Source organism: Hemicordylus capensis, chromosome 1, assembly GCF_027244095.1.
Source record: "Hemicordylus capensis ecotype Gifberg chromosome 1, rHemCap1.1.pri, whole genome shotgun sequence".
In the NCBI taxonomy this organism is placed as follows: domain Eukaryota; kingdom Metazoa; phylum Chordata; class Lepidosauria; order Squamata; family Cordylidae; genus Hemicordylus; species Hemicordylus capensis.
In genome coordinates, this window is record NC_069657.1 from 273,537,837 (window position 1) to 273,553,538 (window position 15,702).

General features: G+C 42.9%; 1 protein-coding gene across 4 annotated transcripts in view; it reads left to right on the top strand.

The window, feature by feature from the left end:
* Window positions 1-13,224, top strand: part of OSR1 (odd-skipped related transcription factor 1) — a 31,907-nt gene extending 18,683 nt beyond the window's left edge. For 3 of the 4 annotated variants that reach the window (XM_053285555.1, XM_053285556.1, XM_053285554.1), the window contains 2 exons: window positions 6,067-6,750; window positions 12,082-13,224. In XM_053285555.1, the coding sequence (XP_053141530.1) occupies window positions 6,104-6,750; window positions 12,082-12,217 (783 nt within the window). In that variant the 5' untranslated portion in view covers window positions 6,067-6,103 and the 3' untranslated portion in view covers window positions 12,218-13,224. Of the gene's footprint in view, window positions 1-5,132; window positions 5,275-6,066; window positions 6,751-12,081 lie in introns of all 4 variants that reach the window. The other variant, XM_053285553.1, reaches the window with a different exon arrangement.
* Window positions 13,225-15,702: the final 2,478 nt, after the last annotated feature.

The following is a 15,702-nucleotide window of genomic DNA, read 5'->3' on the forward strand; positions in this document are numbered from 1 at the left end:
TCCATCCTGATCAACTTCGCCCATTTCAAAATAGTCGTTAAGGTGCTACAAGACTCTGCCTGTCGCAGCAAAAAACATCTTGGAAGGTGCTAGGACTGGACTGTAAAACAGCCACCTAGTAGAGACAACCTCTGGATCCGAAACGCGCGCATTATATTCAGAAGTAATTCTCCCTGTGTGATGTGTGTCTCCCCGCAAAAGTGCGTATAAGATTTCAGCCTTACGGTCATAATGGGACAAATGAGTCCAACTGAACGCAACCGAATGGGACGAAGTCCAACTGACTTGGTTAGATCGTGCTTCTCACAATGCAGTCCTAAGCATGTTTACTCAGAAATAAGACCCTTAGAGTCCAACCGGGCTTTCTCCAAAGTAAGGCTGCAGTTGGAGCCGTAGGTTGTCGGTCCTTTCTTTCCTCTGCCACACTTCCTTTGTCAGTCCCGGAATCGCTTGTCCAGTTTACCCAGCGATTGGGGTATCTCGTGTGTGTGTGTGTGTGTGTGTGTGTGTGTGTGTGCGCGCTTAAAGAAAGAAACGGGGCTGTGGTTTATTGCCGTCGGGGCAGAGGGAAAGGTGGGAGCGCGGAGTGGCTGAGAACTCCCAGGCTCTTCTCATTAAAAAGAAAAGAAAAAGAGAGTAAGAGATGCTGATAAAGATCTGTTGACATGAAACAGAATTTAAAGGTGGAGGTGACACCGAAATAAAAGCAACAACCGGCTCTCTGGTGGGGAGGCGAGCCGGGGGTGTCACTGCAGACCTCCAGGGAATCTTTGCTTTGATGTCCTAAAAGGGACTCGTCGCTGCTCCTCAGTCTCCCCTCCCCCTGCCCCCCCCCCTCCTTGGATGTAACAGAGCAAAAGTGTAGCTTACAGTTCTGGCTGGACCGAGGCCAGCCAACTTGTAGCAGCCTGAATCGTCTCCCCGCTTTCTGCCCCCAAGATCTCTTTGTTTTAATCCCAACTGCTGCTAGCAAACAAAATCATTAGCACAATGGATGCTATTATGACTTTCTCTTCCTTTCGGATTAGAGAATCTCTTGAATACCACCTTTATTCGTTTGTTTTGTTTTTCATTGTTAAATGGTCTCCTCTCCTCTCCCCTCCCCTCCCCTCCCAGCATGACGTTTTTGCGGGGCAAGATTTATGCTTTACAGACCAAGCCAGAATTCGGTTAAACAACAGATTTAAAACGAAACACTTGGTTTCATGGCACCTATATCCGAAGCACGCTGACAGTTGGAAGGGAAGTTTACACTGAAATCGGTGTAACTTAATTTCTAATAGATGGGGTTTCGAATCCCGATTTATGCACTTCCTTAAATCAGAGGACTTAACTGGTCTGTGGATCGGCGTAGATGGTTGAGGCGTACGTTTTAGAGTTTAGTAACATTGGAGGATATGGGAATACAGTAGTCATGCTTTCCTTGTCGCTGAGATTCTGCCTGACTGAGGTATTAACTCAATTTCTGATCACCCAGCATTAAGCCTTCAAAAAACAGTCTTCTAACACCGTTAGACGATCGCGTAAAAATAAACCTGCAAGGCTAAATAAGCACTTTCCTGGGAAGTAAATCATTCTGAACTTGAGGGTGGGGAGAATGTTCAGTGTAAAATAGAGAGAACAGAACACGCCTGGGTCCGTCCGTCCGTCCTACCAATCGAAATCAGCATTAGAAATGCAATTTTATATCTATCTATGATGCTGAGTATACTTTGAAGGAAGGTTAATTGGTTTCAGTAGGTCATGCTTACATGCCAAAACCGGTGTTTAGGATCAGTGATATCGTGTAGCCCTAAGAATAATTGGGATTCCTCCTGCCTACTTTGGTCGGGACACTCTAAAGCACGAGGAATTCCACCAAGAAAAGACAGACGGTGTCAGGGATTACGGACGTGAATAAAAATAGGCAAAGTTCTGTTCTGCTTTCAACACAGTTTTTCTGGTCTCTGGTTCTTAAATAGTTAAGGAGGGAGGGGGAGTGTGTTTGAGAGGGAGCGAGGAAGGCTGCAGGGTGGATGTATGTGTTTTAATCGACCACGATACCAAATTTATCCAATTAGAAAAGGCAAATCTTGGCAAAATGTCACACTCGTTTATTCTGGGTCAATGCGATGGAATTCCTCTAGGCTTCGAGGCTCTTTTTTTTTTTTGAGGCTGATTTATGTAAAGTGGTGTGAAAGGTGCACTTGGGGCAGATCTTGAGTGAGAAGATCCGTGAGCACCGAAACCTCCGCACAAACAGTTAGTCGCCTTTTGAAGGTCCCCTTTCACCTAAGCTGGGCGGCAGGGTTTCCTTTCCATCCCGCATCTTTTTGTTGGTTTTCCTACTTTTGAGTAATAAATTCCCTGCTTATGAGTTCTTAAGAGAAAGGTTTCTCTTTCTTTTTTGCTTTGCTTTGCAACTGTGGTCAGGTCCTCCCTCCCCGCCCCCCCACCGCCTTTCGTTCTCTGAGCTCTCGCTGCTCCGTGGGAAAAGAGGAAGAGTAAAACAGAACTTAACAGCAGCAGCAACACAACAAAAGGTGCTGTCACTGATAAGTTTTGAACAGAAGGCAGCCACCCCATGGCCAGGTACTTAGGGACAGATAACCCAGAATCAAGATCACATGACGTCACAAAGGAAGAGCCATTCTTTTAGGCAGAGAAGCAACCGAGGGCTGTTAAGAAGACGGAGGCGATTGGCCAAGGCGCAGCGGCCATACACACAATTGGGGCACCTGCATGCTGCGCGCTCCTCTGCGCGTTTACTCGAGGAGCGGAGCCTTAATCTGCATTGACTGGTGTTCTGCGTGCTAGAGCGGAAGAGGAATTCCTAGCAAGATTTAAACCTCTGTACCTTAGTTAAGAAACGGGGCATGGTAGAGAGTTGGGAGTGTTTTTGTTTTATTCTTAAACCATATTTGGCTCTATTTCATTTCTCTAATAAGATCTTTTAGGATTCTACCCACTCGCCCCTCCACCCTTACTCAATAATTGTCGGCGCTATTAGATAAAGGCACGACCCTGTCAAAAGTAAAATGAAGTTATGCCAAAATTCAGCTTAAATCCCGCTAATGCAGTTGTGAGAGAGGAGAAGCAGGTTCCTACAGTTGCAATCCTGTGCACGGTTACTTAGGCGTAAGTCCCTGAACGACGGGATTTACTTCCGAGTAAACATACACACAGCTTTGCGAAGTAAGTGCATTGACTCAAATATTAGTCCATTTTTTAAATTTTTATTTTTTGGTGGCGGGGAGCCTTAAGCATGTACTTAAACCTTCTCATTGCAATCAGTAGAACATAAAAATGTTTGACTGTGGCCGGATCGTGCCCCCCATTAAACACACACACGTCTTCAGTCTATAATATGCTCTGTCATAACTGAATGGAAGACCGAAAACCCGGATCGAGTTGTTCTTTACGAGAGCGGTTGGCAGTCTTTACGAGTCAAATCGTTGATACTTGCAGGATTCGGCATTTATTTATTTATTGATAAATTTATACACCGCCTTTCATTAAAATATATATGTGCGCTGTAACTCTCACCTGCGTTCAAGAGTTTCTCTGCCGATACTTTTCTTTGACTCTTTTAAAATGAAAGGCAGAGTTCGAACTAGGATGGACTTCTGACCCGCCCGAAATGACCCAGATTTTCTTTGTTTACATAACGGTATTAGAAAACTCTTCTCCAACCGTATACTGAAGTCCTGCGATTACCATTGGCGCATATTTATTTATGTGTATTTTATTTTATTGTTCAATTTTTATATCGCCTTTTTTTTTTATATCGGCATCCCAAGGCAGTTTACAAAAGTTAAAACACAACAAAACTCCCTAAAATCACATTTATTGACATCCAGAGGTGACTTCTTCTGGTGCAATCCAGTAGCCTTAAAATCAGTGCCAGATTTGCCATTGACTTCAGTGCGATGTAGGTCAAGCCCTATAGCTCTTGATGTGCAAAAAGTTTCTTTTCTACTAGTTGGGGAAATTGTGAGATCAGGTCTCCTTTCCTATTTAAGGAGTGGGAATTTTGTTTCAAGACCGTCCTCCTCCTCTTCCGGCTGGAGAGATGTGGTGGTTGAAAACCACTAGCTAGGCTCCTCCTCCCTCGTCTTGTCCTGGGCTGTTCCGAAATACACCGAGGAGACTTGGGTCACACATCCTCATGCAAGAGATATGATCGATAATGCCACGAAGTCGACTAGATGGCCCCTATTAAACTTAAGGGCTAAGGTGAAGGGAAATGTCAGACATATGATGATGGTTATGATGATGATGATGATTTCGCAGCAAAACCTCTCCGATGCAGAAGGGAAGGCAGTTCTGAGCTGAAATGGACGAGGCGAGGGAAGGAGGAATTGGGGGGGGGGGGGAGGCTGCGCAGATGCAGGGCTTTGAAGTCAGCAATGTTAAACCCTTGTACTCTGCTTTCCAAAGCAAATTGGAGGTCAAAGTTGAAGCGACTGTTGTGAAAAAAAGGAGAGAGACCAAGAGAGAGAAAGTGGGCTTACAAGCCACAACAGCTCTTGCTTGAAGCTTCTGGTCAGGCCTAGCCCAAACGCATGCTTTCCCCCTGTTCTCCTGATAAGTGAGGAGTTCCTTTCTGTTATGGACTTCTTCAGCTGCCATTGGTCCCTAGGAAAGGCAAGCTAGAATGCCAGCTTTGCCATGTAATGGGGACTCCCCAAGGGTGATTTGGGGGTTTGTAGCACTGGATCAGTCCTATTGGCTCCTTCCAAAGGTCAGCGAGCCAATGGGAAGAGCCCATGTGTTTCCATGGTAGGACAAGAAAGAAAATCTATTTAAAGGGTTCTACTAGTGTAACCAATAAACAGAATCAGAGGTCTACTATGTGGGTGGGTGCCGGTGCTCATGAAAACTGAGCCAGTTATTCCTATTAAGTTCTATGGGTCAAAGTATATCTGCTGCTGGGGAACAATAACAAAACCTTCTTCCTTTGAGATCTTCCATACTGGGTTCACTAGGGGCAAGAGGGGCAGGATTAGCTCCCACCTCGACAATGGCCTACATTCAGACTAGTGTTGTGCTAGCACAAGAACACTGGCTAAAGAAACATCGGTTCCAGAATAGTCCTTGTGCTAGTGGAATATTGCATGGTCTTGTACCACAACTTTGTATCTGTCCCACAGAAGGTCGACTTCCAGCGGCTACACAACATCATGGAGCACCACAATTTCATGCAGCTCTGCACAACTTCTCTCATTGCTCTAGTGCAACACTAGTCTGGATGTCAGCCAGTATCCCTAAATACACACCTCTTTACTTTGAAATGTAAGTGAATGGCTATCTGTTACCCCTGTGGCCAGAAAGTAAAGCAATATACTTGGAGACACGGTTGCAGTGAAGCCAAACTTTCTTCTTGTCTCTGCCTCCCTGCTTCTGGGTAGCACAGGCCCTTTTGAGAGGGCCCTTATGCCCATCAAAAGGATGGGTATTTGACTAACGGTAAACATGGCCTACATTCTGTACAACCTTGAAGTACGTAGGAAGCTGCCATACTGAGTCAGACCATTGGTCTATCTGGCTCAGTGCTGTCTACCCTGACTGGCAGCAGCTCTCCAAGGTTTCAGGCAGAAATCTCTCCCAGCCCTATCTGAAGATGCCAGGGGATGGACCTGGGACCTTCTGCATGCAAAGCAGATGCTTTACAACTGAGCTACAGCCCCATCCATGTGCTCTTTGTGAGGCAGGGCCTCAGTCAGATAACGTTATTGGTTTCTACTGAGGAGAGAGATCTTGTTAGTCTCAAAGTTTATTCTGAGTTGTTGACTTCTCTTCCCTCTTTTCTCTTTGTTTCTGCCCAGAGTACTTATGGTCTATTTGGGACAGGCAAAATGTTGTTTTGCACAGCAACCAGCATACTTCTAGAGTATATACATTCATAGTTGTAGTTCTACATAGTTGTTATCTTTACTTAGAGGAAGCATGTTCAAATAAAGTAAAAGTAGAGCATAATAGCCCCTTGTGAGTATGTGATAATATAGCTATGTTTTAAAAAAACCTCAACCCAATAATCAGAGGCTTGTGTGCTGTGTGTTGTGTATTTCTCTCTCTCTCCTGCAGGCACTTGTCTCCTCTCTTCTCAAGCTTGTCTGCCATCATGGGTAGCAAGACACTGCCAGCACCAGTGCCTATCCACCCCTCCCTGCAGCTCACCAATTATTCTTTCCTGCAAGCCTTCAATGGCCTGCCTGCAGTGCCTTCGGATCATCTGCCCAACCTCTATGGGTTCAGTGCTCTGCATGCCGTTCACCTTCACCAATGGACACTGGGCTATCCTGCCATGCATCTGCCCCGTTCATCCTTCTCCAAAGTGCCTGGCGTGACCAGCCTGGTGGATGCCAGGTTTCAGTTGCCTGCCTTCCCTCTGTTCCCGCATGTCATCCATCCCAAGCAAGAAGCCACCAATCTGCCTCTCAAAGCCAAGCCCAGATTTGATTTTGCCAATCTTGCTGTGGCAGCCACCCAAGAGGACCACTCAAAACTGGGACAGATGGACAGCCAAGGTTCTCCTCCAGGCTTGGGCTCTTTGCTGGAGGTAACCAAACTTTCGCCTGAGAAGAAACCCACCCGTGGGAGGTTACCATCCAAAACCAAGAAGGAATTTGTGTGCAAATTCTGTGGCAGACACTTCACCAAGTCGTATAACCTTTTGATTCATGAAAGAACCCATACGGACGAAAGGCCGTACACGTGTGACATTTGCCACAAGGCCTTCCGAAGACAAGATCACCTGAGGGATCACAGGTATGCCCATTCACTCAGTGAGTTTATAATGAAGCACAATCAAAGTATATTTGATTATATTTAAAATCATATGCCTATCAATTAGAAAGAGTTATTCAGTGGATGATATTCAGACTATCATGCATGACAACAAATGTTTCATGTGCACAGCAGGCAGGGGCAATTTTCACCATTCTCCTCTTGTCTCTGCAGTTCATTGTGTCTTCCAAAAAGATGTCCCTGAGGCTTGCCGGACTCTCAAGGACACATTTTCAGGAGGCACAGAGGACTGCAAAGAAGGGGGAATTGGCAAAAATATTTTATAGAATATATAGTTAAACATATATAAAATATATTATGGAATGTATTATATAGTTAAACATATTGTAATGCACCAGTGCATTTGCTTTTGTGATAAATTATCCAAACTGTAAAGCAAAGTTGTGCCATTGAGTCAGTGTCGACTCCTGGTGACCACAGAGCCCTGTGGTTGTCTTTGGTAGGATACAGGAGGGATTTACCACTGCCTCCTCCCTCACAGTATGAGATGATGCCTTTCAGCATCTTCCTATATCGCTGCTGCCCAATATAGGTGTACTATGCGGAATATATTGCTTGACATCTGGAATAATGTTGGATTGTATTTTGGTGCATGTCTGGATATCAACCAATATATTCAGCATAGTACAGTCTGGATAACTTATGGTCACAAACAAATGCTACCGTGCTGCACAATATATTTAACTATATAACGAGATAATATATTCTATAATTCAATATATAGAAATATTTCTAATTTTTGGATATGTATTGTGGCATTCTCCTTCCCTTGTCCCTGTCATTAGTTAAAGAGCTAGAAAATTCCAAACCTCCTTAGTTGAACATTTAAAACAAAACAAAAATCAGTCATTTTTTTAAACCATTCTGGCCATTACACCTTATTCTCTACTGCACATGCTAGTAATTGTCTAATCTTGTGTCCTCTTTCCATTCTTTCGCTAAAGTCCACTTACAGCAGGGACAACCCAAAAGCCACCTAATGGTGCAGTGGGGAAGTAACTTGCCTAGGGAGCAAGAGGTTGCCGGTTTGAATCCCTGCTGGTATGTTTCCCAGACTATATGTTTCTCAGCAGCTATATCGGGCAGCAATGATATAGGAAGATGCTGAAAGGCATCATCATCTCATACTGCACAGGAGACGGCAATGGTGAACCCCTCCTGTATTCTACCAAAGAAAACCACAGGGCTCTGTGGTCGCCAGGAGTCTTTACTTTATATAACCCAAATGAGTTGAGAGGCTGTTTACTGAACATATATGCCCAGGGGTTGTATCCCTTTTAATTATTACCCAAAATGCTAATCAGGCCGGAGTGGGCCCAGAGACAAAATTTTAAAACGGGCCCCTCGCTGATACACACACACACACACACACACACTTCACATGTGACTTGCCTCTGGAGGGGGGGGGCTCGAGGTGTGGGGGCCCCCAGGCAGCCGCCTCCCCTTGCCTAATAGTAGTTACGCCTCTGATGCTAATATTGCCTCAGTATGATGAAGTTTGTCCATTGCCCAAACCCTTCTTTCTGATGCCCACCACCTCATTGCATTTCCTAGAGTCCTGGGCAAGGAAAACAGAAGGTATTGGAAGAGCATCCATTGCCAAAGCGATGCCTGCCTCCCCTCCCCAGTGCAAGCCACTGAGCTGCTGAGTTGCAAGCCTCACTAAGTTGCTGCAAGCTAGCTTTGAGCAGATGGGCTGATTTTACAGTAAATGGCAAACTATTCCAGCTGTGGTTCTCCTGATGGGCGAGCATCTCAGACCACCCTTTCCGGCTTTGAAAATGCTTGAATTGGGTAGACCAGGGGTTCCCACCTTGGGCCACCAGATGATGTTGATCTACAACTCTGACACAATGATCATGGATACAATTATCAATGGCTGGGGCTGTTGGGAGTTGTAGTCCAGCAACATCTGGGGACCCAACTTTGGGAGCTCCTGGTGTAGACTGATAGGGGTGCCATAGTGACCCCAACCAAGACTTCACATTGCCTTGTGTTTGGCACCCCTGGTTTATCCTACACAAGTTTGCTATAGAGAACTGCTTCTATCAGGCAAAACTGTCGTTACGATCTGCATTTGACTAAGTAATGTATAAACCTAGGAAGCCACCTTATCCTGAGTCAGACTATTTGAGTCAGACTGTCTAGCCTAGCATTATCTACTCTGGCTGGCAGTGTTGGTCCAAAGTCTCAGGCAGAGGTCTTTCCCAGCCCTGCCACCTAAGCTCCTTTACGTTGAAGGTGCTGGGAACTGAACCTTCACTATACAAGGTATGTCCCCTGTCACTGATAAGGTTGTCATGTTGGATGCATCCACATTTAAGATTTCTGAGTGAGGCCTTGTGACTGAAAAAATGGAGGGGGAGGGAACTTTGGTACTAGCCCCCCAATAAACTGAGATTCACACTTGCTGCCTGTCCATCAGAGGGGGGAAAGCAAAAAGGTGGGAGGAAAGCTTACTTTTTGTAAGCTGACAACCCTAATCCCTGATTTATGGCCCTACTACCTCTTTAGTGTAAAAAATGAGCTTACATCAACACTCCAGGTCTGATCAACTCATTTTGAAAACAGAGACAGCTCTATTCAGACATGACATGAAAAGATGTTGTACTCATGTATAGTGTCTAAAGTGGGGCAGGAAGTCCCACCCTGGCCCCATCACTGGCCTGCAGCTGTGTGCAGCTCACAGTGACTGCAGCATTCACCTGAAGAGGCAAATGCCGTATCTGCGCTGGCAGGAATTTCCATGATCAGGAGGCTGGATTGCCCCAGCCTCTTGATCACAGAAACATATGCCACCACAGGTATGGCGTTTATCTCTTCCGGTGAATGCTGCTGTCACTGTGAGTGGAAGGCTGCTAGGGGTGAGTGACAGTTCAGTGACTTCTGGCACCACCTTAGGTGTACATGAGTGCAGTGTCTTTTCATATCACGTCTGAACGGGGCTTCTGTCCACAGCTCAGGTAAGGCCAAATATTTCAGTTTAAGCCCCTTTAATTTCATTCCTCAATTTTATTTTTCTTGGAAGAAAGCGCCACTGAATTTAACAGGATCTATTGGATTGCAATCTCAATCCCATGCAGATGAATGGGCTTAAAATATCTTAAATACACATACAAATATGCCGATATTACTATGTTGTGGGTCCTGGTTTTGTTTTTTTAGCTTTACAACCCCCAGTTTGTATAGAGAATGTCTTCACTTTGCACAACAGGAACAGTCCACTAAAGACACTGAGAATTTTGACACCATAATGTCAAAGTGTGATTATCCTTGATTATTCAGTAATCTTTTCTGCTGAGATTTTCTCTATGTTTTGATATGTGATTACCTGGAGTCAAGAAATGGTGACATCCTCATGAAGGAACAGAAGTAAAATCCTACTCTTAATGACACCTCCCACACTTACAATTGGACACTAAAAGTAAGCCTTGGAAGTTATGCAGGTCTGAAACTAGTTTTTAATCTGTAGTCTAAACCTAAACCTCTTTCAAACCCATTCAACTGTTATGGCTCTCACCCAAGGAGATATGGACATTATGCTGAGCACCCTAACCAAATAATCCCCTGGATCCTTTTGGAGAAACCATAATGGTTAAACTGTTTCCAAACCAATTTAAACATGTAGTGTAAATGTATCCCAAAGTACCACACCTCCTGTGTGGATGAGCCCTCTGTTGCCTTTTAAGGGATGTCATTCATTCTAACTTCAAGGTTTTAGGCCTTTTCCATCAATTGGTTCCCCTCTGTTTTATTGCTGACAATTATTTTGAGCAGGAAAGCATGAGTGAACTTCTAAGGAACTTAAAAAAAATCACAACCCACCAATAATGGGTCCCATTGGACTTAAGTCTTAGTTATTTAATTTATAGAGTGCCCTACTGCCGAGGCTTAGTCAGAATGTATTTGTGTAAGGCAAACCATAACTTTACAATGGTTCACATTACGCAGTTGGAAAGGGAGAGGTATGCTTTCCATTGTGGGACTAAGAACATCTCTCTCTCTCTCTCTCTCTTTGCAGGAAGATGATTTTAAAATGGGGAAGTGGTGCAGGGGTAAAGGGTTAAACACTGCTGCCTGGATAAAATGTTGAGTGCCTCATCCCCGCAGGGCAGCTGTTTTTAAATAAAAATCAAACAAGACTTCCCACATCTCATCTATTTTGCCTATCCAGTGATTTATTGGCTAAACTGGGGAATTCAAGGACCCACAAACCAGAAAGAGTTATGCATGTTTGCAGATCAATCCTATGGCAGTTTCCCTGGGAGTAATCCTTGTTGAACTAAATTAGACCTGCTACTGAGAAACGTGGGCTTAAGATGTAAAAATCCTGTTGAAATGAACAATACTTAGACTCAACTGATTAAATAATGGCTTAGAAGTATATTTGTTATGATTAGTTACAGTAGCTAGTTAATTAGATGAGGCTTAGTCAATTAATTGATCAGCTGAGCTTGTGTGTGAGTAAAAATAATAGTTTGGAGAAGGAAAGACTTTTATTTTTTCTTAGATAATGTACACATATCATACCAGGCTTAATCTTAGGCTTTCTCTCCTACATGTGAAAGAAGGAAGGATGCCTCTTTTAAGAAAGCACTTTCATTTGCTGTTTTAATAAGTACTTGTATATGTGCAATAAATTGGAGCACCTTTTTAGGCTATGAAAGTTTTTTTAAAAAATGATTGGATTAAATTTCTGATTAAGCGTTAAACCCTGGTTTAAATGCATGCAATTGAACAGTATGCTGGATTGCATCCAAGTGCAATAAATTGGAGCACCTTTTTAGGCTATGGAAGTTTTTTTAAAAAAATGATTGGATTAAATTTCTGATTAAGCGTTAAACCCTGGTTTAAATGCATGCAATTGAACAGTATGCTGGATTGCATCCAAGTGCTGCTACCATAACCTAGCAATCTCCTTTTGGCATGGCGACTTTGATGGTGTAAGCAAAGCTCTCCCAGCTGCCTCATTCAGTTAAGTGGAGGATGGAGCAGTATTCTGTTGATAAGAATGCAGCTACTTGCTTGCAGTGGAGCTCTGTCTGTATATCTACTGGAATGAGAGAGTGGTCTACAAGTGGAATTTCCAAGTCAAAATCCATGAGCACTACATTTTCCTTAGGGGTATTAATGGTCCCTTTTGAGGAACTGCTATCACCACTTTGGCCCCCCATCCTTTGAGTTCTGGCAAGTTGTGAGGGAAAAGTTTTGATGGAGAAGTCCTCTAGCTGAATGTGTTTCTTTCTTTCTTTTTCTTTTGTTTAAAATCTGTCCCTTATTTTCTCTCCTCAGATATATTCACTCTAAAGAAAAGCCCTTTAAGTGTCAAGAATGTGGAAAAGGATTTTGTCAGTCCAGGACTCTAGCTGTTCACAAGACACTGCACACACAAGTAAAAGAGCTCAAACCTTCCAAAATAAAATGCTAAAGCTTCCGGCTCCCATGAACGTCACCCCTACCCCATTCTGAATTTTAAATCAAATTCTCAACAGAGACAAAATGGGAGCATTGAACACTATTAATTTAATGTTTAATTTTTAAAAAAACCTCTCTGCACACAAATACGACCAGCCTTTCCAAACTCTGGGTGATAATATTGATTGCTTCCAAGTTACACAGGAGAGAGCAAATCTTGCATGGCTTCAATAAACTTTACGTCAAAAGGTGGTGCTCAAGTATTGGAGAGGAATCTTCATTGTTAAGACACAAACAACACCAAAAGCTTCCAGAAGTATTGCTTTTTAAAAAAAAGTTTATCCTTTTTGCGTGTGTGTTCGTGTGACTGTTTTAAAAGCGTATAATTCATATAATGCAGAAGAGAAAATCTAGAAGATCTTTAAAGAAACTGGCTTCATGTTTTAGGCATTGCCCAGATGAAGAGGAAAACCACAGATAAACTCTGGGTTTTGAATTCAAAGAGGCAACATTCGAAATGACCCTTGCATAAGGGACCCTGCTGTCTTCCATACATCTTGACACCTAGGTCTCTGATCAGTGGGTCTCCTTTCTGCACACTCCGGCCAGCATCCTGGGGTTTCAGCTTGTTTGTTTGTGGTCTAGTGCCTTGGGAGGTGGTTTGTAATTTGTGGATTTATTTAAACAAAACAAAACAAAACACCCAAGGTGGGAAGGGGGAAAGGTTGACAGCAATAAATCAGTGTCTGCTGTGCACAGTGTGGTTTTAGTGGTACTTTCAAGTTAGTGTATGTCCGGATGGGGAGCAAGTAGATTGGGGAGTGACAAATCTCAACCTGAGAGCTTTATCCACAGTCATTTTTTCTCCTAAGTGGTGTAAAAAAATTGAGACATTCCAATATGTTTTTGGTTAAAGTTATTGCTATTTGGCACTTTATGCTGATTCTTGATAATGAACATTTATCACTGGATTTATTTGTTTTTTTAAGTATTAAAATAAATTGGTATTTTACAGGCAAATCTTGTTGGGTAACCTTTTCACTCTCCTTGTTGAAACTGTTTTAACCAAGTCTTTGCTTTTTGTTATCTTAAACTGATTATCTGCTGGTGTTTTCTGAACACTCAATCAGTTTAGTAGCCCCAAGTTTGAAAAGTGCAACATTGATTATTTATTGTCTCACTTTTAACAGATTAGTGAGTTGATTGAGGCTGAGATCCTATACATACTTGGAGATCTTGATGAATGTAGGCAACTTATTTCTGAGTAAAACATGGATTCCAGAATGCACATTGCCAGATTAAGATGGGATATTACAGCATCACAATGAGGTTATTTTAGTTTTTCTCTAGGAAATGACAAATAATTGATTATGGAAGAAATAATCATAACACAGTGCAAAAGCCATATCAAGATGTACATGGACACAATGCTATTGGCAATTAATAAGGGCCATATCCATTTAGAAACTGATCAGACTTCGAGCCCACAAAAAAAGGATTCTGCAGTATTTTTAAATCAAAGCGGATTGGTTTATGAAGTCACTAATGTGAAGATTGCCATCGCTGTGACTCACCTAGTTCTTAAACCATGAAGTCCAAATTAGCTATTATATGGGCGTAGGGACATAGCTAGGGCAGAGAGGGCCTGTGTTTGCCCCTCTCCTCGGTAGCCCTTCGGAATGAGGAATATAATGGAGAAAATCGGGAGGGGTGGAGCTGGGAGGACCTCTGGAGCTGGGATGGTGGTGGAGTGGGTTCTTTGAACCTATCTGCTCAATCATAGCTACACTCCTGAATGGGTGGATTACTCCACTTGCATTCTCATGATTTGATAACTAACTTGGTGGCTGACTGACATTTGACTATGTGAACTCATTCCATTGAAAAGAGTTGTATTTGATATGATACAATTGTTGAACTTGTGATGGGAAGGGCCCATTCACACCTGCAAGTCCACACACATCCCACACATCCACAGCCTTTATGTGATGAACATACATGCAACTTCTGTCGATCACATATATGGTTTTTCTGTGGATTTTGCTCATATGATTCACAACCCTATTCCAAATCCACTGAAATCAAAACACTTTGTGCCAGGTGCACAAGATCTCATGCTTTTACTCAAAGGAAAAATAAATGGAGCTACCCTTTAAACATTATCTTTGTTGTGTGAGAGCTGCCTAACCATGAGTGGTTGGGGCTGCTATTAAATAATCTAGCTGCATGTGATCAGACTGGTCTGCAGGGCTTGATATTCCTGGTCTATGCATGCAGTGGAATATGGTGGTACAATGCAGAGGTTAGGCAGGATTTTACTATTTTAGTTTACAGGTGTGTTATGCCATTTTTGAAATGCAACTCCATGCTAAACAAAACAAAACAATCAAACCAAAACAAAAACCTCCCTGAAAGTAAAGAAGTAGCTCATCAGCAAGAAGCTATCTAGAATCTTTTTGTGCATTAGATTTCTCCTTGCAGATAATTTATTGTGTGGGGGAATATTCAGAAACATGCTGCCCACCTGGAATCTGAAGTGGTAGTCTAGCCTTCCACCTCATAACTTTTACCACCTAATCTAACCACCCATCTACATTTGTAGCAAAATGATCTATCACACAGGTACCCAGGACACCACAAGTAACCATTTTGGGACACGTCTGTTAGAAAAGATCTAAAATATATCTGGAGTACCTCTAACGTATGTGAAACACTGTTGATTCTGGGCTGGGTTGTACAGACATATGCATAGTTTTGATGTCCTATTCACTTTTACTCAGAAGTTAGTCTCATTGTGTTCAATGGGTCCTGGCTAAGCATGCCTAAGATTGCAATCTTAAATATCCATTCATTGACAAATGAAGTGCTATGGAAGTCCTGTGCTGTTGGCTCTTGATGGTTCATTCATACATGCAAAATCATCAGTGAGTGAATGATATGTGACAACCAGTTCTATTATCTTAATGCCTAACTACTTCCATGAAGTGAAATCTGTTTTAAACTAGACACCTCATTGTAACAGTCCTTTAACAGCTGGAACTCTCAAACATTTAAAATGTGCATATCCATACTGGAGGACTGGTTGAGCTGTGCTCAAGACCTTGTAGAAATAACTCATCCAGGAGCACTATTGTGGGTATCTTTTGAATATATGGAATATGTTGTGGATCAACAGCCATGTAAGAAGAACCCATTCAGCTGATAAGAATATGACCTACATTTCTAATTGGGTGGTGCATTGGGGAAGAAAAGGGAAACTTAGGGATGAGCCTTAAAGATGTTTTAAGGACTTTTTAAAAGCTCCACGTCCCCTTTTTACATTTGTCTCCTGTTTTAATCAATACAGTACTAAACCACTGAGCTGTGAAAAATGGGCCTGGTCAACAGATACAAGTCAAGAAAGAGGAGACACTTCAAGCATCCCCAGCCAACCATCCCAGAAAGAAGGGTCAAGCTGGAGTGGGACAAGGCTTGGAAGAAGTTCTTCTCCATTGCTGA